General features: G+C 37.9%; 1 protein-coding gene across 1 annotated transcript in view; it reads right to left on the bottom strand.

The window, feature by feature from the left end:
- Positions 1–21,996, bottom strand: part of LOC126457231 (dnaJ homolog subfamily A member 2-like) — a 34,385-nt gene extending 12,389 nt beyond the window's left edge. The window contains exons 1-6 of the mRNA XM_050093359.1: positions 21,840–21,996; positions 9,371–9,660; positions 5,953–6,033; positions 5,743–5,876; positions 5,004–5,146; positions 4,733–4,931 (exon numbers count right to left, since the gene is read on the bottom strand). Coding sequence (XP_049949316.1) covers positions 4,733–4,931; positions 5,004–5,146; positions 5,743–5,876; positions 5,953–6,033; positions 9,371–9,660; positions 21,840–21,908 — 916 coding nt within the window. The 5' untranslated portion in view covers positions 21,909–21,996. The remainder of the gene's footprint in view (positions 1–4,732; positions 4,932–5,003; positions 5,147–5,742; positions 5,877–5,952; positions 6,034–9,370; positions 9,661–21,839) is intronic.
- Between the last annotated feature and the right edge of the window lie 921 nt (positions 21,997–22,917).

Raw genomic sequence — 22,917 nt, 5'->3', positions numbered from 1 at the left:
GGACAGAAGGAAATTGACTTTGCCATTTCAATGGAACCATTCCGGCATTTGCCTCAAGCGATTTAAGGAGAAACCCTCATCTGGATGCCAGACAGTTTGGAAGCATTGTTCTCCCAAATGCAAGTCCAATGTGCTAACCACTATGCTACCTCACTCTGTATTCCATTAAAAAATAACCCACATCAGAGAAATGCTTAAGCATGTAAAACAAAACATGTTTTGTAAAACATAAGAGCACTATTGAAACATTACCGGGAAGAAAATTTAGAACAAAATATTCAGCAGTATAGATTCTAAATTTGCTGTTTTTCTCAAATCACTGCAATACAACAAAAAATCTGGAGCAAGTAATATCAATAATCAAAACATTGAAGTAACTAATACAAAGCTACAAGAATAAAGTAAAGTAGACTAGACAGAAGTATTGGAACACTGTAAAGCGATACATGTATTAACGAACTCAAAGGTTTTGATACATTGGAAATTTAAGTTACAGGGGTACATCATCACTTCCAGTGAATCCTGAAGCTTTATAGATATGGTAGCAGATCATTCATACATCTGATGGATTCACTTCTAAAATAATTATGCCTTACTATATAAGCCCTTAAGAAGTATCACTCAGTACAATAGTTGTGCACAACTTACAAACACACAATGCATATACTGGGTGTTCTATTTATCTGATGACTGCCTATGCAGTGCAGTAGATACCACGCAGCAAGCACTCCGTTGCCAGCGATCGGAGGCCGTGTCACCTGTCTACTGCTGAGGTAGGACGACTACATTTACAATATAAGCAAACAAATTTTGTACTCGTCCATGTCATGTCATGCAAAGGAGATGCTGGAACTGCCTGCTATTTTTTCCAAGCATTTCTTACATCTACTGAAGGTATTATTAATCACACTATGAAATTCTCTCCAAGATACTGAATTAACTGATTCATGGATATTATCCTTGAGTTCCTCTATAGGGTGAGGATTTGTGTACACTTTGTCCTTCAGTGCACCCCACAAATAAAGATTGCATGGAGGTAAATCCGGACTTCTAGTGGGCCAGATATTGTTACTAATCACTCTCAAGGAATACATCAAGAATTAAGTGCCAAGGAACATTGGCAGTATGAGCCCTTGCATAATCCTGTTGAAAACACATGAAGCGTCATTCTCTCTCAGCCATTAAAAAACAGTTGCAAAATGTATTACACATATCTTTCACGTGTAACTGTCAGTAAAAAAATGGGCCTATTATTCTGTCACCACTAACTGCACACTACACCCATTTTTCTGATCATGACAGGGTTCCTCGCAAAGCACCACAGGTCTATCTGCACTCCAATGCCAGTAGTTTTGAGAACAAACATACCCGGGTAAATGGAACACACCTCACCTGAAGACAGAATGAGCTAAGGATCCATTTCACAATCATGCACTTGTTTTAAAACCCATTCGAAAAACTTAACTGTGTGCAGGACCACCAGGTTGAAGTTATTGTACTATTGATACTTTATAAGGCCTTAACCCTAGCAGCTTAGCACCTCTTCCTACAGAGGTGCACGACGTGTGTTTGCTGTGAAAGACATCTACAATACTTTAGGGGAATTTTCCAGGTGATATACAATGCCTTCAAGACAAGCTTCTGTGAGCACTGTACATTTCCATTTACAGTTCTTAAGCACTTCCCTTTTCACAAACTTTATTCACTAATTTGTGACTGCATCACGACTGAACTATAACACCTCGAAACTTCCATTTCAACAATCTCCAAACATTACAAGCAGACACTGTACACATATACGAATCTTAGATACATGCTCGTTGTGGAACTGAATAACTCACTCTTGCCATTATTGTGTTCGCAAAACTTCACTGTTACACTCATGATGCCTGTTCACTGCTAGAATGACACTGGCCAACAAAGCACTTGTGTATGTATGTACAACCTTCAGGCACGCACACCCCCCCCTCCCCACACACACACACACACACACACACACACACACACACACACACACACACACACACACGGGGGGGGGGGGGGGGGGGCATAGTGCGGTGAAGGGGGCCCCATTTGACCGGCAATTTAATTAAAGACACAGCACACACTTAACCGTTTACTTCAAAACAAGTCAGTGTAATAAGGAAAATCCCCTGGGCTGAGCATGGCAACACAGCTACATCAACCAATCACGTTATTTTGTAAACAGTCTACAGCAACGATTCAGTGTTGTCACAGCCCTGTAGGTGGCTAGTGTTTCTGGCTGCAACTGCCTTTCTTCACTGCTGAAAGCTGAAAACAGCACTGTTAGCTGTCCGGGATCTTCTCATGCCAACCTACTATAGCCAGATGAATAACAAGATGAAAGAAGAGATTTTTGTGCTACAACTGTAATGGGTTTTCTTGTGATAACCCAGTGTATGTGTTCCAAAACTGTTCAATTAGTGAAGATTTGGGTATTTTAATTATTGTGTATGTAAAATTTGTCAAAGATTCCCATGATAAGATCCTGACTAACGATAGGGACATAGCTGAGGGATGGAAAGAGTACTTTTGACAGCTGCTAAATTGTGATGAATCCAAACTGCAGTTTAATTTCCAGTACCCAATTACAGCCAATGCAGACTATCCCCTACCTACCCTGGATGAGAAAAACCAGAATCGGACACCTTAAACAGAATAAGAGTCCGTGTGAAGATGGAATACAGACAAATGATCCTGGCAGGAGAGAAACTTGCAGAAAAAATACACCGACTGATACAGGCAATATGGACCAAAGAAGAACTACCAGGAGAATGAAAAAAGCTCTGATTTGTCCGATACATAAGAAGGGCGACAAACTGAAATGTGACAACTATCGAGGAATCGCCCTGCTTAACGTCTGCTATAAGATCCTGTCCAATTGCCTCATACATAGAATTCAGCCAGTGGCAGAATCGGTGATTGGGGAGTACCAGGGAGGTGTCCGGCCAGGACGGTCAACAGTGGATCACATCTTCAGTCTCCGGCAGCTCACCGAGAACCTGGGTGAGTATGGTAAAGATTGCATATTTTATTCGTTGATTTTAAGAAGGCCTATGATTGCATACATTGCAAAAGCCTGCTCAACTGTTTAAGATCTGGCAAATCAGAGAAACTCGTCAATCTGATAAAGATCTGTCTGAACGAAACACGTGCAAAGATGAAGATGGGAAATCACATAACTGAGGAGTTTGAAATTGTGACAGGACTCAGGCAAGGAGATGGGTTGTTCCCTATCCTGTTCAACTTTGCCCTCAAGAAGATCGTACGTGAGATCTTTCAAGAGAACAAAGGGATTGAAATCGAAGGAAAGAGACTGGCATACTTAGCCTATGCAGACGACATCTGTTTACTCTCTAGGTCTGAAGAGGTGTTGGAGCAAATGACCAATGCACTAAAGGAAGCTGCCAGCAAATTTGGGCTAAACATAAAGCCAAGGCAGAGTACCTCATTATGACACGTGGTCATTGTCAGAATGCTGATCATCTACAATCACTGCAGGTTGGGGACCAGTCATACAAGAGTGCAAGAATACAAATACCTAGCGACACTTTTCACTGAGAACTCGTCATGTGAAGCAGAGATCAATGCCAGAACACAGGCAGGAAACCGATCTTACCACAGCCTAGCACAACCGCTCCGGTCCAGATATCTCTCCAGGCATTTCAAGATTCGACTGTGCAAAACCCTGATCCAGCTTGTTCTATATGGCTGTGAGACATGGAGTATCTGGAAATAGGACTTCATAAGCTCCTTGTTTTTGAGAGAAAAGTGCTTCGGCAGATCTTCGGTCTGGTTCTGGATGCAGATACAGGGGAATGGAGGATCAGATACAACCAAGAGCTTGAACTATACCAGCAGCCCAACATAGCGGGAACTGCCAAAGCCAAACGAATGCAGTGGGCCGGCCATGTGGCCCGGATGGAGGATCACAGATGGCCTCGGAAGCTCCTGGATTTCACACCTACAGGAAAGAGACTGCCAGGGAGACCCAAGAAGAGTTGGAGGGATGGACTCCATGAAGATTTAAATTAAGTGTCAATAGATGTGAACGGATGGTGGATAGCAGCAATGGACAGAATACAGTGGAGGAGGAAACTTTTAGATGTGTGTGGTCCACCTGAAAATTTTATTACAAAGCAACACAAAGATTATGAACATTTGATTTAGTTCCAAAAGCTATATAGTGTTTGCTGCTCCCATCATCCCAAATTTTTTAATCTTTTTTATCTTGGCATTTCATTTTTCTCTTCCATCAAGATTTCTTCAAATGGCTCTGAGCACTATGGGACTTAACTGCTGAGGTCATCAGTCCACTAGAACTTAGAACTACTTAAACCTAACTAATGTAAGGACATCACACACATCCATGCCCGAGGCAGAATTCGAACCTGCGACCATAGCGGTCGCTCGGTTCCAGACTGAAGTGCCAAGATTTCTTCCAATACTTTAAATGATATTGATAGTTTTATCTCAAAACTTATAACGTTTTCCAGAACTGTATCAATGATTTACAGTCAAGTTCACAGCAAACAATTTTTGGTGTCAATGAAATACAATCATTTTCACTTTATTGATACAAACAACTATGTCAAATATTAATACAGAATTACAGTAAGTCCAAGAACCTAATACTTCCAAATAATTTAATAACTGATTCAGCTTTTATTTGTTTCTATACTCAGCGCAAAAGTTATGGAACATTACTAACCTGGTTTAATAACCTGTCCTGGAGGATGTTTTATGACAAGATCACGCCCATCAAGATGTTTAAGTGTCATCTCAAAGCCACAGAGAGCTTCAGTAAGAGAAAGTGCATGGGTCATAACTAGATCATCACTAGTTCGTTGGAATTTATCGTGTGGTTTTTGTTGAAGAACTATAATTACATCCCCTGGTTCAACATCAGGCTAGAAATTTAAAAACAATTATTGTCATATCATTAACAAATAAGAAAAGCTACTAATCATTATGTAACAAACCTGTTGGTCCCCTTCTCCACGAAAGTATATTTTCTGACTTTCCTTCATTCCCTTATCAACATGGACTTCTAGTATTTTTGTTTCATTCACAACTTTTTTACCCCTGCACGCTACACAGCGATCCTTCTCGTGTATGACCTCGCCTGTAAAATGCAACTGATTACAAACATTCGTGTATTGTCATAATTAAAAATCACACTTTATTTTACAGGCTGATATACCAGATTAAAAGGAAAATAGCAGAAAATTTGTGGTGCTTCTATGGATACTGCCCATCACATGTATGCAGATGTGTGAAATATCGAACTTTGAGCCTTCTTACAATTTTGTCCAAATTTCCATTCCTGTAAAGAGCTGGTGGGTGTCAAACTCTCGAGTTCTCAATTATGAAGTAAGCAGACGAAGTATACTGTTGAGCACTGGCAACAAAGAATATGTCTTACCACAATAACAAACTAATTGGCCAGTCTAAGGCTTTCCGGATATTGTCATACAATACAGAAATCTTTGAAGATACTCCATCAATATAAAATACACCATTCAGTTTAGAATAGTTAACCACTTCCAGAACTTTTACACTAAGTAACAAAGAGAATTTCTTATTGAAAATTTCTTTCTAACCATTTTCAGAAGACTTTTTCCTGATGAGTTCAATACTTTAAAGGCAATACCTTAAATGCATTAGCTGTAAATTTCTTTCTGCTTCAATTAATGGCAGTTACAAGGCTGGAGTGCTTACCTTCACCACTACATGTTGGACATCTTGACTGCAGTTGCTGCGTCATTCCAGGTCCCAATTGTCTGTAGGTAACTTTAAAACCACAACCAGCACATGTTCGGCACGTATGCGTTGTACCTGCTCTTCCTCCTTTCCTATAACATAAACAGCATGATAATATAAAACCATTAACACAAATTAAATTCACAGATCGGTTTTTTTAGTACTTACCCACCACAAGTTGTACAGATGACATTCTTACTAAGCTGCAATTTGGATGTTTTACCATTGTACAGATCTTCTAGGGAGACCCTGGAACAATCAAATGGATTAATTTGGAATGAAGCAGTGATTTCTGCTGATTATTACACTGGACATACACTGTGAGAACAACACTGATAAAAGCCATTAAAATATAAAGTAACAGTGTTCAACTGTCAATAAAATTTTGTTTTCTTAACTCTTAGTACAAGTTCACAAGGTGACATAATAAACGTCATGAAATTTTGCACTGAATTGTGGAAACTAATAAAAATTGGTCTATAATCAGAACTATAAAGTATAGACACTCATCTGTAAGTAACTCCATCTATAGTAATTGTGGAAGTATCACTATTTTCGTGCCGTCACGTATATGCATTATGGAGCTCTGTTGGTTGCCAGTTACTATAGAAACTCCTCAAGTTCACCTCACCTCAGAGCTGTGTTGGTTACACATTTATGGTTTAGATGTACTCTACTAGGATTGTCATACTTCTGTGAAGTTCAAATTTTTTTTTTTAATTTCCAAATGACATGTTTTATGAACATGGCAGCAGAGTGTACTTGGTCAAGTTTTCTTAAAGTGTGACAATTGTAGCAGATTTCAGCAATAACTGGCCATGACAGAAGTGCAAACAACACTACTGGCCAACTAAGGACAAAACTGAAAAACTCACTGGGGAAGAACATCAGGGAACTGGGAGAATTATAATTAGAACTATTTTAAAGTTTGACAAAATCTTTGACATTGTCAATGATGAGCTGATCAAGCTACAGGACAGTTAGCAAAATTATAAACCTATCTTGCTAAATGGAACAAGACTAAAAAAGTAAGGAAACTGCTAATGCTATTACTTGACAGCAAGCCTTTACTTCCTGTTGGGGAATGGAAAATCACCAAGGATATTTGATTTATGATGTTCATTCACCCAAAAACATTATCTGCTCAATCACAAATTTCATAGCTGTGTGAGAAGCACATGGCAGTGCACACTGCCATCCAGCCAAATTTGATGACACACACACACACAACTTCCTTTGTTAGACAAGCCAACTGACCAATGACCTTTCTGCACAATTTTTGCAAACTCAGCCCGAAAAGTTCACTTAAATTTATATTACGTGGTACAATTCACCTACTGAAAAGACAAAGTTACAAGAAGATGTGGCTCATGTAAAAACTTCACATCATCTCTAAAGATTACACAGCATTATAATGTAGAATTTATACATCAATCACATTGTTATGCAAATGTTAACCAACACACCGCCTGGTATACAACATTGTGTAATGAAACCCTTATTCACCAAATTTACTGTTCAATTAAGTCACATTTTATACTTAATCATGGTTAAGAACACATTTTCCACTTCAAATACAAGGATAAGGTACCATCATAAAGTATTTTTAAAATTAGATTCAACTTCTGCCAAACCAGCAATCTCATCCCCAGACTATTCATTTTTAATGCTATCAAATTACACTTGCATAACAAAATACCTTACAGGCAAGACCAGCAGAGGTGCTTTGAAGTTACATCAATAATCTAAAATCAGTGCAGGACAATGTGCTTTAGACTTTCCATCATTAGATTCTTAAATCTGTATCTTGATTTTAAAAAATCCCAGGCATCAAACCAAAATAATTAAAACAGTTTAGCTGTACCCTGTAACAGTACAAATCACAATGAGATAAGTACTGAACACGATTTCATTATGGAAATCATCAGTATCAATCTACACTTCCACCGTATTTTCTCATGTTCTTTGATACTGCAACTACTTAAGCTTTTGATGTTAAAATAATGAAATTACAAATTGAATGTTAAATCTTTCTGTTAGTGCACACACTAATCTAATTATTTACAAAGAAATATTTACAATCTTTGCATTAGCACAGCAAAATTTGTTTCTGGTTTCATATTTGAACTTTTTTAACTCCACATGTGAAAAGGCACTTTTAATTACATTTTACCCATATGTACAGAACGCATCAAATCTTCACTTTTGCAAGTTTATTCCTCATGTAATAATGTGGATACGCTCAAAAGATTCTAAATTTTGATCCCCTATCTTTGTGTAATGAGTGTATCCGACAGTCTTAACTTTTTGCCGTGAACAACTGATGTTCTTACGTATGTGATAATACATCACCATTTATTAAATAGGGGGTTTAGTAGTAGCTGAGAAAAACTAAAAATCCCTATGGATAAAGTCCATCAGCTAAAATACCAAAAACCCACACATCACTTTTCTTCTACACAATTTTTCAGTATTTTTATGTGGCTGTCACAACTCTGCAAGTCTATTACCCCAAGTCCATGAAACTTCTTATGCTAGAAAAGTTCAATAATTCATTTGTTAATTCTGAACAGTTTATTTTCAAGATCAATGACTAGTTATACATAGGCACAAAATATGGACCAAAAACTCAATTTTGTTATTATTATACCTCAATCAACTCAAGGTGAACAACATATCAAAATTTTTCTACAATGAATTAACATGTCTATTCTGACCTGTTAGCAATTAAAGCTGAAGAAAGGAGGATCAAAATTCATATGTAAGTGAAAGCATATTAACTGCTTTGAAGCAACCTTAATAATGATACTTATAAAAACAAAGATGAGGTGACTTACCGAACAAAAGCGCTGGCAGGTCGATAGACACACAAACAAACACAAACACACACACAAAATTCAAGCTTTCGCAACAAACTGTTGCCTCATCAGGAAAGAGGGAAGGAGAGGGGAAGACGAAAGGAAGTGGGTTTTAAGGGAGAGGGTAAGGAGTCATTCCAATCCCGGGAGCGGAAAGACTTACCTTAGGGGGAAAAAAGGACAGGTATACACTCGCACACACGCACATATCCATCCACACATACAGACACAAGCAGACATATTTAAAGAGTCTTTAAATATGTCTGCTTGTGTCTGTATGTGTCTGTATGTGTCTGCTTGTGTCTGTATGTGTGGATGGATATGTGCGTGTGTGCGAGTGTATACCTGTCCTTTTTTCCCCCTAAGGTAAGTCTTTCCGCTCCCAGGATTGGAATGACTCCTTACCCTCTCCCTTAAAACCCACTTCCTTTCGTCTTCCCCTCTCCTTCCCTCTTTCCTGATGAGGCAACAGTTTGTTGCGAAAGCTTGAATTTTGTGTGTGTGTTTGTGTTTGTTTGTGTGTCTATCGACCTGCCAGCGCTTTTGTTCGGTAAGTCACCTCATCTTTGTTTTTATATATATTTTTTCCCACGTGGAATGTTTCCTTCCATTATATTAATAATGATACTGTTATAAAAAGAGTATTTCACAATGAATTAAAGTAAATCTTGTCACAACACAAAGAAACTGTTAACTGTTTCCCATAGTAAATCAATAATTACACTTACTTTAGTGTGTGTATGGTATCCTCTCCTCTGTGACGTCTTCTGCCTCTCATACCAGGCCCCACACCCATACCAAACAGGCCACCACCAAATATCTGTGAGAACAAATCATCTGAAGAAAAGCCATGTCCTTCATGGGCCCCTTCTTGCATGCCCTTCAGCCCAACTCTGTCATATGTGGAACGTTTCTTGGGATCAGACAATACTTCATAAGCAAATGAAATCTCTTTGAATTTGTCCCCAGCTTCTGGATTCTTGTCGGGATGAAATTCCTTTGCCAACTTTCTGTATGCCTGGAAAGATGATTTCATTCATTTATAAAGTCACACAGAGGCTTATGGCTGACTAGTACTTACCTTTCGCAGGCAAAACTAATATTTCCTGCTGACCCATCTATATAGTTTAAGTACTGTAAATGAAAAGCTCTACTTGTGGAATTAACTCTTTGTGATTATAGCCAAATATAAAATATTGATTCATTTTTCTAACAAGAATTTGTTAATTCCCTTTCAGCACGATTTCTGCAGAGGAAAGTTTAGTCATATATGACTTGACACATGCAGCACAACAAACCTGCATCACAGGTGTAAAATTAAACAAGTTGTGTTCTTCCTGCCCATATATTCCAAAGACATTAATAGCCCATTCAGAAACTTAGTTTCTTCTCCTGCTGGTCATTATATTGTAAGTTTAAATTAAAAAGACCAAAATAATCTCAGCTGTAAATACTAACAACACAACTAACTTCCCTTCATGTTTAAATTACCACTACATATGCCCTTAGTACAATTTCATCCACACAATCTCAAATTTACTTACATGACATAGAAAACAAGGAAAACAATGGAAAATGATCTCAGATTATTCTTACACTGAAGACAGAAGTGAGACTGTCATATGAGGAAATTTGCTGTAAGAAATTGTTGAATATAAGAATATCCCAAAGACCACTGATTAGACATAGTACCTTTTTGCAGCCAACGAAGCACTGGTAACAAAATCACAAGTATTTTTCACTGTGTAAACAATCCTAAATACTAGAGACCACTGCACAAGTACTGCAAAAAAATCAGACCAAGTTACCATCTTAAGGTAGAAAAAGATTAACTCAAAGCACACAACAAAAACTTTCTGCTAGATTAAAACTGTGTGCCAAACTGGGGTTCTAGCCTGGAACTTTTTCTTTTTTGCACAAAATATTCTACAGGATGAGCTAGCCAAGCACTATTCATGACCTGTCCTCACACTTAGTTCCAACAGTTTATCTACCTTTCAAACTTCACAGAAGTGACTAGGGCTCCTGGAAGAAAGGATATTGCAGGGATTTTACTTAGCCACAGCTTGCTGGATTGTCTCCACAATGACTTTTCCACTCACCACTGCACAGTGAAAATTCATTCTCATTACTGGGAGAGCATTTCAAGGAAAACAATTATACAGCAGATGTCCAAACTACTATGGCAGCTTGTGAGCAGTTTAACATGGCAAGAAATGGAAACAATTGCAACACTACAACCTGCAGCATATTTTTAAGACCCACAAGCACACACAAAGATAAATGCCTGGTCAATAATGTATGAAGCCAACCAGACAGAATTGCAATCCCCCCACAAATGTTATCTGGAAAAATGCCAAACATTAACTGAAAGAATGGGAATTTTTAAAGTGTAGCATATTGATTTTTACTGCATAATTCCAAACAAATTCTACTGATCACTTACAAAATGTCAAAGTCGAGAAAGGAAAATCTATTGACAAATAACCAAGTTGGTCAAAGTAACTTTCACATTCCCTTACTTATGCTACTTTTACCTATATAAAAAGAATTCTGAATAACAAGAAGCCTTAAGCACAAGAAAAAGGTTCTGGTTCAAAGATGCAAAAATCTCATTTCATTAAGCATTCCTTATATCATTAAACTGAAGAAAAGGAAGCACCATATAATTTACCACTTTAAACATTTCTTAAGATGTGATGTCATTGGGAATAAAAATCGAAATCCTGTTTACTGCTGATAAAACACACTGCAAAATATTCAAATACAACACTGAATGGTGATGGACAAGCGGCATATTATGAATGAATGAATGAAACAAGCCGTCACTAAAAACAGGTTATTACATGATGTCTTATCCACCTCTACAAACAAATTTAATCCATGTTATGCTAAATTGTCTCTCAGCTAAAAATGTGCAATTTAAAGAGAATGAGCATGCAGAGCAATGTGCACATCTCTTGACCCACAGATTAGCAACATGAACAACTCCTAAACTCTACATATTGCTCCTTCGTGCTTTTAAGTAACCATCAGTAATTTTATTCTCAACAAAGACAACTGAATTTGCAGTAGATATGGTCAAAATTTAACACTGCTGAAAAGCATCCAAGGTAAGGAAAAAGTATGTAAATCTACATCTAACAAACACTGGAGGGGAGAAAAGTTTGCTACTAACTTAGCTTGCATTAATGTTGATTGTGTGTTAACGTATTCCACATGTAGGACACGACAAACCAGTGTCATCTTTCGTATCTGAGTTGCAACCATGTTAACATTGAACTCACTACCCTCTGAATGGCACCATCCACTGTTTCACACACAACACATTTCAATTGCAGAATATTGAAGATTTGATGCAGCAATCATTCAAATATTGTACAAATAACGAATCACACCATATTTTAAGTGAGCCAGTATGAATGAATAAGTATGCATTTGTTACTGTTTACTGGCTACCACATGATTTCAGAACACTCTTAGCACAGCAGCCAGTACTCGTTCTGACATTTACCTTTTCAGCATTTTTGTTCTAACTCAGGTTATCTTGGACTGACTGACATGAATTTGAATACAGAAAAGCAACTGAAATCACTCAGAGGAAAGTCCACTGGACCTGACAGGATACCAATTCGATTCTACACAGAGTACGCGAAAGAACTTACCCCCCTTCTAACAGCCATGTACCTTAAGTCTCTAGAGGAACATAAGGTTCCAAATGATTGGGAAAGAGCACAGGTAGTCCCAGTCTTCAAGAAGGGTCATCGAGCAGATGCGCAAAACTATAGACCTATATCTCTGACGTCGATCTGTTGAATATTAGAACATGTTTTCTGCTCGCGTATCATGTCGTTTTTGGAAACCCAGAATCTACTCTGTAGTAATCAACATGGATTCCTGAAACAGCGATTGTGTGAGATCCAGCTCGCTTTATTTGTTCATGAGACCCAGAAAATATTAGATACAGGCTCCCAGGTAGATGCTATTTTCCTCGACTTCCGGAAGGTGTTTGATACAGTTCCCCACTGTCGCCTGATAAAGTAAGAGCCTACAGAATATCAGACCAGCTGTGTGGCTGGATTGAAGAGTTTTTAGCAAACAGAACACAGCATGTTGTTATAAATGGAGAGACATCTACAGACATTAAGGTAACCTCTGGCATGCCACAGGGGAGTGTTATGGGACCACTGCTTTTCACAATATATATAAATGACCTAGTAGATAGTGTTTGAAGTTCCATGCGGCTTTTCGCGGATGATGCTGTAGTATACAGAGAAGTTCCAGCATTAGAAAATTGTAGCGAAATGCAGGAAGATTTGCAGCAGATAGGCACTTGGTGCAGGGAGTGGCAACTGACCCTTAACATAGACAAATGTAACACATTGTGAATACATAGAAAAAAGGATCATTTATTGTATGATTATATGATAGTGGAACAAACACTGGTAGCAGTTACTTCTGTAAAATATCTGGGAGTATGCGTACGGAACGATTTGAAGTGGAATGATCACATAAAATTAATTGTTGGTAAGGCGAGTACTAGGTTGAGATTCATTGGGAGAGTCCTTAGAAAATGTAGTCCATCAACAAAGGAGGTGGCTTACATAACACTCGTTCAACCTATACTTGAGTATTGCTCAGCAGTGTGGGATCCGTACCAGATCGGGTTGACGGAGGAGATATAGAAGATCCAAAGAAGAGAGGCGTGTTTCGTCACAGGGTTATTTGGTAACCGTGATAGCGTTACGGAGATGTTTAGCAAACTCAAGTGGCAGACTCTGCAAGAGAGGCGCTCTGCATCGCGGTGTAGCTTGCTCGCCAGGTTTCGAGAGGGCGCGTTTCTGAATGAGGTAACAAATATATTGCTTCCCCCTACTTATACCTCCCGAAGAGATCACGAATGTAAAATTAGAGAGATTCGAGCACACATGGAAGCTTTCAGACAGTCGTTCTTCCCGCGAACCATACGCGACTGGAACAGAAAAGGGAGGTAATGACAGTGGCACGTAAAGTGCCCTCCGCTACACACCGTTGGGTGGCTTGCGGAGTGTAAATGTAGATGTAGATTAACTATTTGTTGGTTACTAACTGTTGCCAGTGGTTGAGAGGGCTTTGCATTTGGTGTGGTGTGAAAGTTCACAGAGAGTGTCTTTAGTGTTTATGGTTAATCTGTTGATATGGGCCAGTGGCAGAGTTTTTCCATAGTCAAGTTCACATCTTTCTGAACTGCTTCTGTTCTCCCCTTTGAGGAGTACAGTTGTGTCATCTGCAAATAATGTGGTTTTGCGTGCATCTACGATCAGGCTCAAGACATTAATATACAGGAGGAATAGTTAAAGTCTCAAGACAGCACTGTGACCTTGTTTAACAGTTTTAGTAGTAGACAATTTCAGTAGTTTGAGTTGGTTGCTAGTGTACTACATGCTGACTTTCTGTACAGGATTGCTTTGAGACGTTGCAATCCATTTGTCTCCAAGTCCTCTGATACCATAGTGTTCAATTTTTCCAGCAATATCTCTTGATCCACTGCATCAAAACCCTTTGATAGATCTAGAAATATGCCTGTAGTTTCATAACTAACAGATCTAGTGTATTAATGCAGTTATATACTGCCTTTTCTGTCGATTTATTATCTCTAAACCCATGTTGGGATAAACTCAATAAACCTTTTACCTTCGAAGCCCACTAGTTTTTATTCACAATTTTTCCAAATCAGGGACTCATGCAAAACATTTGCAATTTTAGAGTTTTGAATAACGACTATTTGGAATAAGTGTAATCATTGGGAGTATGGGTAGTTGTGGAAATTAATGAAATTATGATATGCCTATATAGTTGTCAATCCACAACTATCATTACCTTTTCTTTGAAATATGGATTGGTTCAGATAATTTCAGTGCTTCTGGGAATGCACTTACCCAGAAAAATCAGTCAAGAGGAGAATTAGTGGTTGAGCAGTAGTATGCATGCAATTTTTGATGAGAGTTGTTGGAATATCATCAATGCCAGTTGAATAAGTTTTTTACTCAGAGCTTTTGCATCCTCTTCTTGTCACTGGTAATGAATATTTACTTGTGGATTTTAGTTGGTTTGGTAGCCGATATTTTGTGCCTGGATTATGTTTCACCAATTTTTCAGCTATGTCCGCAAAGAATCTTTAATGTGTTCATCACTGTTTAATTTCTACTTTTGCTTATATAACTGTTTTCCCCTTTTCATCTTTTTATAATATTCCACACTGCTTTTACTCTGTTTTTGGATTTGACAGTGTACTCGCTGTGCATCCTCTTAGCCTGGATTATCATTTCTTAGGAGGCATGTGTAGCTTTTATATTATTTGTAACAAAATTATTGACAGAATAATTTAATTAGATTGATAAATCTACTCACCAAATAGCAGCAGAAGACACAAAAGAAGGCTGTAATTAGGCAAGCTTTCAGAGCCAATTGCTCTTTCAGGCAGACGGTTTGATGGAAAAGGACTGGAGAGGTCTAAGAAAAGGGTAAATTTCAATAAAGTCGCCCAGAACTGCAGGTCAGGGGAGACTTACCACAGGGATGAGAAGGAAAGACTCTTTCTCTTGCTGTAAGTCTCCCCTGATCCACAGTTCTGGGTGACTTTCCCGATATCTCCCCCTTTTCCTAGAACTCTCCAGTCCTTTTTCTTCATCCCCTTCCCTCTCCATCAACCCTTCTGCCTGATAAGGAGTCATTGGCTCCAAAAGCTTGCATAATTACAACCTTCTTTTAGGTGTGTTTTATATTATTTGATTAGTTGAGGGGAGTCACTGTTTTATGTAAAACACATGAAGTATTTTTGGAGGTGGTTTTCACAGCTGGAGTAATTGTTCTTGTTTCCCTTACCATTATTTTTCCTTAGTGATTTTTGTTGAAATGCCTCTTCAAAATGGTGAGTCACTGTATCAAGAGATGTTAAATTTTTTGTTGACTTTATTCACTACATCTCTCCAATTTACTTATAAAGACATGTAGTTCTTGATTGTAATAACTTAGGCAACATTGAGTTTGAGGTATCTCTGTTTACATCAACATTCAGTATGGCAGTTCGGTGGCCACTGAGTCCTACATTGTAGATTTGTAGTGTTGGTCTAAGTTAATTTCTATTTGCAAGAATTTGGTTTAAAGCTGTCTTGGACACTGGTGTTATTCTAGTGGCCTCATTTATGAGACCATGCAGATTGTAAGATTTTGCAGTATTGATAGTCATGTTAGGTTTGAAAGTACATATTAACAGTCACCACATGACATGTTTCCACTGACTTTGCTTAAAATAAAGTCCAATTGGAGCAAAAAATTGCTAACGAGCTTTTGCTAGAGGTATAAAGTGAAGCAGGTGGCAACAAAGCTTGCAATGAATCAGGATGGAACAGGGAAAACACATAATAGATAGATCCAGACACACCTCATTCAATGACATGGTACAGTCTGCATTTGAATGTTGAAAGGAAGCCATTTGTCAGAAGCTTTCATTGATAAGGGCCTTTGTTCTGTACTAGTTACATTTCCACTACATGTTCACAGGACAAACAATTCTAAAAAGAGTTGCAGACTAACTACACATGAGAATGCTCCCAGCATAGCAAAATAATGCAGTATGAAAAAAACTGTGGACACAGAACAATGAATTTCATCAGGTCATTCAAAGCACAGTGAAACTGAAGAACCAATGAAATATCAACAGACCTGTTATGCTTATAAGGCTGGAGCCTGGACAGTGAAGAGCACTTGATTACAGGAGAACCAGTGAAAAGACTATTAATGACTATAGTTAAGTCTCAAACCCTACAAGTTAAATGATACCACACAGAATAACTTTAATGTTGTGCCACAACAGTATACTTTCAAATGTGCAAATAAAGTTGCTAGAAATTATGTACAGACCACCAGTGCAAAATATCTTCAGTGTCATCATGCAGATTATCTATACAGCTACACACTCAACTTGAGATTTTATGTCTGTAGTGACTAACATTTAAGAGATATTACAGACTAAAGACAATGACCGTTCAGGACCATTTCTATTTTGTAAATATCCTGAATGGCATTAAACAACAGTGCAACAGCCACTGAACTATTTCATCTGACATAACCACACAGGTTCCTGGTGCAACATTGCATTAAATTACACAGGAAAATATGTGCTTGCTTCACAACCATTCATGGGTCTAGTGCAGCAGGGGTACAACCCGTCGGCTTTGGACAAGGACGTCACAAGCCGCCAGAGAGCAGTTTACCATTTTCGCTTTTGCTGTTATGTTTCAGTTTCGTTTTTTTACTGATTGCTTAATAAAGTGGATCTGTTTATTCTATCTCGTGAGATTTTTTTAAAAAAGCCAAAAAACACTTATCAGCCACTGAAGGGAGCTACAACACTAAGAAGAATCGCTTCTCGATTGGCCACTTGTGACGTCATTGTCCAAAGCCGACGGGTTGTATCCCCTGCTGCACTAGTCCCCCATTCATTTCATATGGTTATAAGTTTTAGATTAGAAAGTGGACATATAACCCAACTTATGTATTGTATGATAGATTTGAAATATGAAAGAAGAGTGCTTCTTTGTGTAATAACTTTTAGACCCAATTAGTACCAATGATAGAGGTTAAACAGTTTATCCCATCATAATGAACAAACAATATGGGTCTAATACAAAACACTGCCATGCATCATGACAAATTTTCATTACAAAGAAATTCACAAATGTACCCAACACATTTAATACCCATTTCTATTAACATTAAATATTTTCCTGTACAACAGATCAGAGTAAAATTAAATAGGCAGCTACATCACCATTGTGAAAAATTATTGGATTCATTCCATATCACATAAGAAATATCAAACAGCCATGGAATTTAAAAATGTGAACAAAATGCTTAACTATTTCCAGAGTTTCCATGACACAAATGACAGGGAAATTACTGGCCACAATATTCAGCAGTATATCTACATATATGACAGCAGGGAAGGACTAGTGGTAAATACATATCCTACATTCTAAATTACTCAAAAGTAGTAACTATTCTGGCTACGTTACTGTACAGTACTGAAGTGACAGTTACATTTCCCAACAAAAACACTCCATTAACACCCATCCACGAAACTAGAGGAAAGGAAAATTTTTACTTGGGGAACTCTTCTGTAACTGCAGCTCATATCCCATATGGATTTGTTGTTGTAAGAAAAACTTGTTAATTACTTCTCAGTTTGACTCTTACAGAGGAAATTCGATAAAGTCACTGTTTTGGTCTTCAGTCCTGAGATGGGTTTGATGCAGCTCTCCATGCTACTATATCCTGTGCAAGCTGCTTCATCTCCCAGTAAATACTTCAGCCTACATCCTTCTGGATCTGCTTAATGTATTCATCTCCGTCTCCCTCTACAATTTTTACCCTCCACGCTGTCCTCCAATCCCAAATTGGTGATCCCTTGATGCCTCAGAACACGTCCTACCAACCGATCCCTTCTTCTAGTCAAGTTGTGACACGAACTCCTCATCTCCCCAATTCTATTCAATGCCTCCTCATTAGTTATGTGATCTACCCATCTAATCTTCAGCATTCTTCTGTAGCACCACATTTCGAAAGCTTCTATTCTCTTCTTGTCCAAACTATTTATCGTCCACATTTCACTTCCATACATGGCTACACTCCATACAAATACTTTTAGAAACGACTTCCTGACACTTAAATCAATACTGGATGTTAACAAATTTCTCTTCTTCAGAAACACTTTCCTGGCCATTGCCAGTCTACATTTTATATCCTCTCTACTTCGACCATCAGTTATTTTGATCCCCAAATAGCAAAACTTCTTCACTACTTTAAGTGTCATTCCCTAATCTAATTCCCTCAGCATCACCTGACTTAATTAGACTACATTCCATTATCCTTGTTTTGCTTTTGTTGATGTTCATCTTATATCCTCCTTTCAAGACACTGTCCATTCCGTTTAACTACTCTTTTAAGTCCTTTGCCGTCTGACAGAGTTATGACGACAGCGGCGAATCTTAAAGTTTTTATTTCTTCTCTGTGGATTTTAATACATACAACAAATCTGTTTCACAGACATAAATACAAGCAGTCTGTGCTGTTCCAGCCCCTATATTCCCAGGACACAAATTATTCAGAAACTTATGTTTGTCGATGAGAAGCATTAAAAAGAGAAGAGAAGTGTTGTGTTTCTGGTGCCCTTGCCCTGTGGTTTTATGAGAATAAGCTGATATGTTACAAGCTGTTCACCAGTACCAACTGACAAAGAGGCAGACACTTGACAGTGAGGAAACAATTGGGTCAAATCCTAACAAGAATGTAACTACCAAACGCCCGGGGCGCGGAGTGGGGGCTGACAACACGGGACACACAAGTGTTTATAATTCCAAAACTACATAAATTTGCCATAAAAATAATTGACATGATATGCAGCGAAACTTACAATCCAAATGAGCCAAACATTTAGGTAACCTCTGACGTCTTCTGAATGTATACAAAGCAGTCATTAACTATGAATAACTTCTCAATACATCAGTCAACTTTATCGACTAACTGCTGAAGTACCACCTTCCAATGTAACCTAAACGTCAGGTTATACTACAGATTTATTCTAACACCCGTTTGATTTGTTGGGCACTCAACTGCACCGTCATCAGCACCCATATGAAGTCCCAATTTTTAAAAGTCCAATTTTTATTCAATCCAATCTAGCCACTGTCAAATGATGATGATAACACAAACACCCAGTTCCCAGGCAGAGAAAATCTCCAACCCAGCTGCGAATCGACCCCGAGACCCCAATGCAGCAACACTAGTCACTGCGGACAATTTGTAACAACCGTAATTCCACTTATACAGTTGCAGAAAATACTGAATTGTGGCTACAAATTAAGGTAGCCTTTCATGACAATGTAGCTACAAATAATCTGCCTCTCAAAATACACATTAACCTATGTACTGTAGAGCAAGAGGGTCGAAACTTCCATTGCTCCTATTTTAGCCTTTAACGAGAAACATTAAGTGCCAATTCCAGCAAACCAGAAATATAAATTTCCTAGATAATATATGGCTACATATTTCCCATTAGTGTGGCTCAGCAGGGAACTATGCCATAACTGGCTCCAAGTCAAATGTTTTAAGTAAAACAGTTATCACTAAAATATCATACCTCCCTGGGAAAAATAAGTATTTTCACCAGGGATGCAAATTTAACTACAAAATAAGATGTGTATAATGAAAAAGATTACTATTGCCTTCAACTCCCTAACGATCACATTCAAACCTACCATCTGTCACACTACAGATCAATCTATTGCGCACACATGCACAAGCTTTTACCCACTTCATCAGAAAAGGAGGAAAAAAACATTCATTCACACATACATCTGCAAAGTTTGGCAGCTCTTTCCCTGACAAAGGCTGTGGCCAAAAGCTCACGTGTAAGTGTCAATCGTGCCTGTCTGCAACTTAGCTTACTTCTTATTTATAGATAACATGCTATCTTTTCCTACAATGTTGACAAATCTATGTCTAGGACAGGTTTTGCATTTCTGCATATTAATATGAACAGTTAATTGTTTTGTATCATTCGTAACATCTGTAGCTATAGTCCATCCATTCAAAAAACTTTATACTTCATTTTTTTAATGGCTGCATCAGCTGCTCTTGTCTACGGAAATGTTCTGTTAACTATGAAAAGGCAGTTTAAGTTTTAGTTGAGATCCATAGCCACTTTTTAAAAATGTGGAAAGTTAATTTTCCCATGCAGTTGACGTATCGCTCAATTGCTAAAGCAAGTGTCACAAGAAGAATTGAAAGGCACAAAAAGTAAACTCAGCAAACCATTCTCAGAACATACTCGAATTCTGCTTTTTCAAAGCAGTAACTTTCTGCTAATTTTGTCACAGTCTGTGGAAGTACTGCACTAGATTAATGATAACTACTGCAGCCAACAGATCTTGTCCCTGATTCCTATTTATCTCTCAATTTATGTTTAGTTTATGGGTATGTATTCATAAAACTTCAATTCTCATAGCAATTACCGTTCCACTTATCATAGCAGATGCAAGTTGCAATGACTGGACATGGGCCTAAATTTTCTGCTCATTTCTTTCACTTACTGTGAAGTATAAGAAGTCTCAAATCTTCAGTTAAGCTTTTGAAACTTGACTTCTTCACTGCCACTACAGGTTTTTCAACACATTAAACATGTTGAAGTAGGATAATTAATGTCACCATTAGAAGTGCAACCAAAGAAAATTAACAACTGATTGTGAACATATATCTCTATCTGTTCTTCAGATATATTACACAGAATCTAGTTAGGCCTACAACATACAAAGGTCGAAGCAAATGCTCTGTTCTCCACTAATAAGGCATAATGGGTACAGTTCAACCAACCCTGATGAAACAGGCTTTTAAGTGTCCCTCAACATAAGGTATCAAATACATGTAAAATTCTACACACACCCAGCAGTGGTAGTTCCACGCTCATTTATGATCGAACTGCATTACTGGCACTAGAACACTTTCAAAAATAAACATTTCGTGACCATGTGATATTTGCACATTCGTTAAGCAATTTGGCTACCTGGATGCATACGGAATATCAGCTTCCGACGACGTGCTTTCGTGCCACAGAATTTACAACGATCAGGATAAAATTCACCTGCACGTAGGTAAGAACACTACACAACCTTTCTCGTAATATGCTACGAGCCAACTCTGGCACACAAATAACCACTTGCAATTTCAGTGTCAATTATGAAAAAATTCTAGATCGTCGACGCATTTACCAACTATATGTAAGGTACGCCCAAGGGTCCACCACGCAATGAACACAAATACTTCTTGACGAAACAGCATGTCACGATTGAATGTGATGCAAGAGATTTATTTAATTAATCATCGTGTCTGACAAAAGATCTGGGTCCAATAAATACATAAAGCGTTTCACATGAATATAAAGCGCTTAACTGGCCAGCACTATGTAAATGGCAAAAGTTAACACAAATTTCTAAATTTAAAATATTAAGTGGGAACAAATTATTATTCCAACGTAAAAGTCACTTGTTCGTGCCTCTGAACAAATAGTATCAAAAACACGATTCCACACAGCACCCAGTACTAGAAGACAGGTGATCCTTAAAAGAAGAACACAATATTTTTATTTCTACAACTACCTACCTTTTTAATTTCAACTTCAGATGCATTTCTACCCACACCTAATAAATCATACAACTTAGAATCCGCCATCTTCTAAACAAGGAATGACGTCCGCGATTGGACTCAGGAAGAAGAAACCTATTGATGGCTAAACTTGATCCAAAGTATGTCTTTACGAAGTGAATGTCAACGACATAATACCAAGTCAACGTACTTCTCGATGGTGGTCGAACAGCTGTGTATGAATCGATGATCGTCTACCAGATATACCGAAAAACAAAAATAAAATAAAATATCACTCTAACTTCTATTCACAAATGGAACTGAAACTAATTTGGTGAACTTTGTTCGTAAAATATAATTTCCAGAGGCCTCCCAAAGGCAGATTCACATATCAACAGAACTTAACGGAACGAAACGTCTTACTCGTCATCATTAAATGAAGCGTTCACGCAAGACAGAATACAAACACCTGCATTATCTGCATTGAACTAGGTATCTATAGTTCTCAAAGATGTAAGAAATCACAAATCACAACTACTGCGAAATAGAAAGTACCACTGCTATTTTGTCTAAAACTGACATAGTGAGACCGTGGCTGTGTACAATTAATGTAGACTGATTCTTAAACAGAAGAAGATAGCAAAAAGCCACTATTAATAAGGCTATTTATTTAAATAAATAGCGCCGTAACCGGTTTCGAACTGAGAAGTTCTTCATCAGACGACTGTTCACATGATTCACAAGACACACTTTACATAATCGTCGGTTTTAGATTTTTATTTTCCCACTGTAGCGAAATATTCTTGGTGTGTTGGTGCCCAACGGTAGAAAACAATGTTAGAGGTGTCCTATGTGAACATAACTAACCTCCAAGCGATGGAATTTAGAGTAACCAAATATGTGAGGTTAAGTGGATATTGCACTTAGATCGAAAATTCTGCGAAATTTTGTTGCAAAGTGGCAGGATTGTGTTTTTGAAATGTTGCAAAGTGCTTCATATATTTTGCAAAATTTCAAAAATACAATCCTGCAACTTCTTCTTTGTAAGAATCAATCTACATTTAAACTGCCACTGACGTGGCTTTTCGCACAATGA

This window comes from Schistocerca serialis, chromosome 2, assembly GCF_023864345.2.
Source record: "Schistocerca serialis cubense isolate TAMUIC-IGC-003099 chromosome 2, iqSchSeri2.2, whole genome shotgun sequence".
NCBI classification, from domain to species: Eukaryota; Metazoa; Arthropoda; class Insecta; order Orthoptera; family Acrididae; genus Schistocerca; species Schistocerca serialis.
The sequence above is the reverse complement of the archived record's forward strand: the minus strand, read 5'-3'. Positions and strand labels throughout refer to the sequence as shown.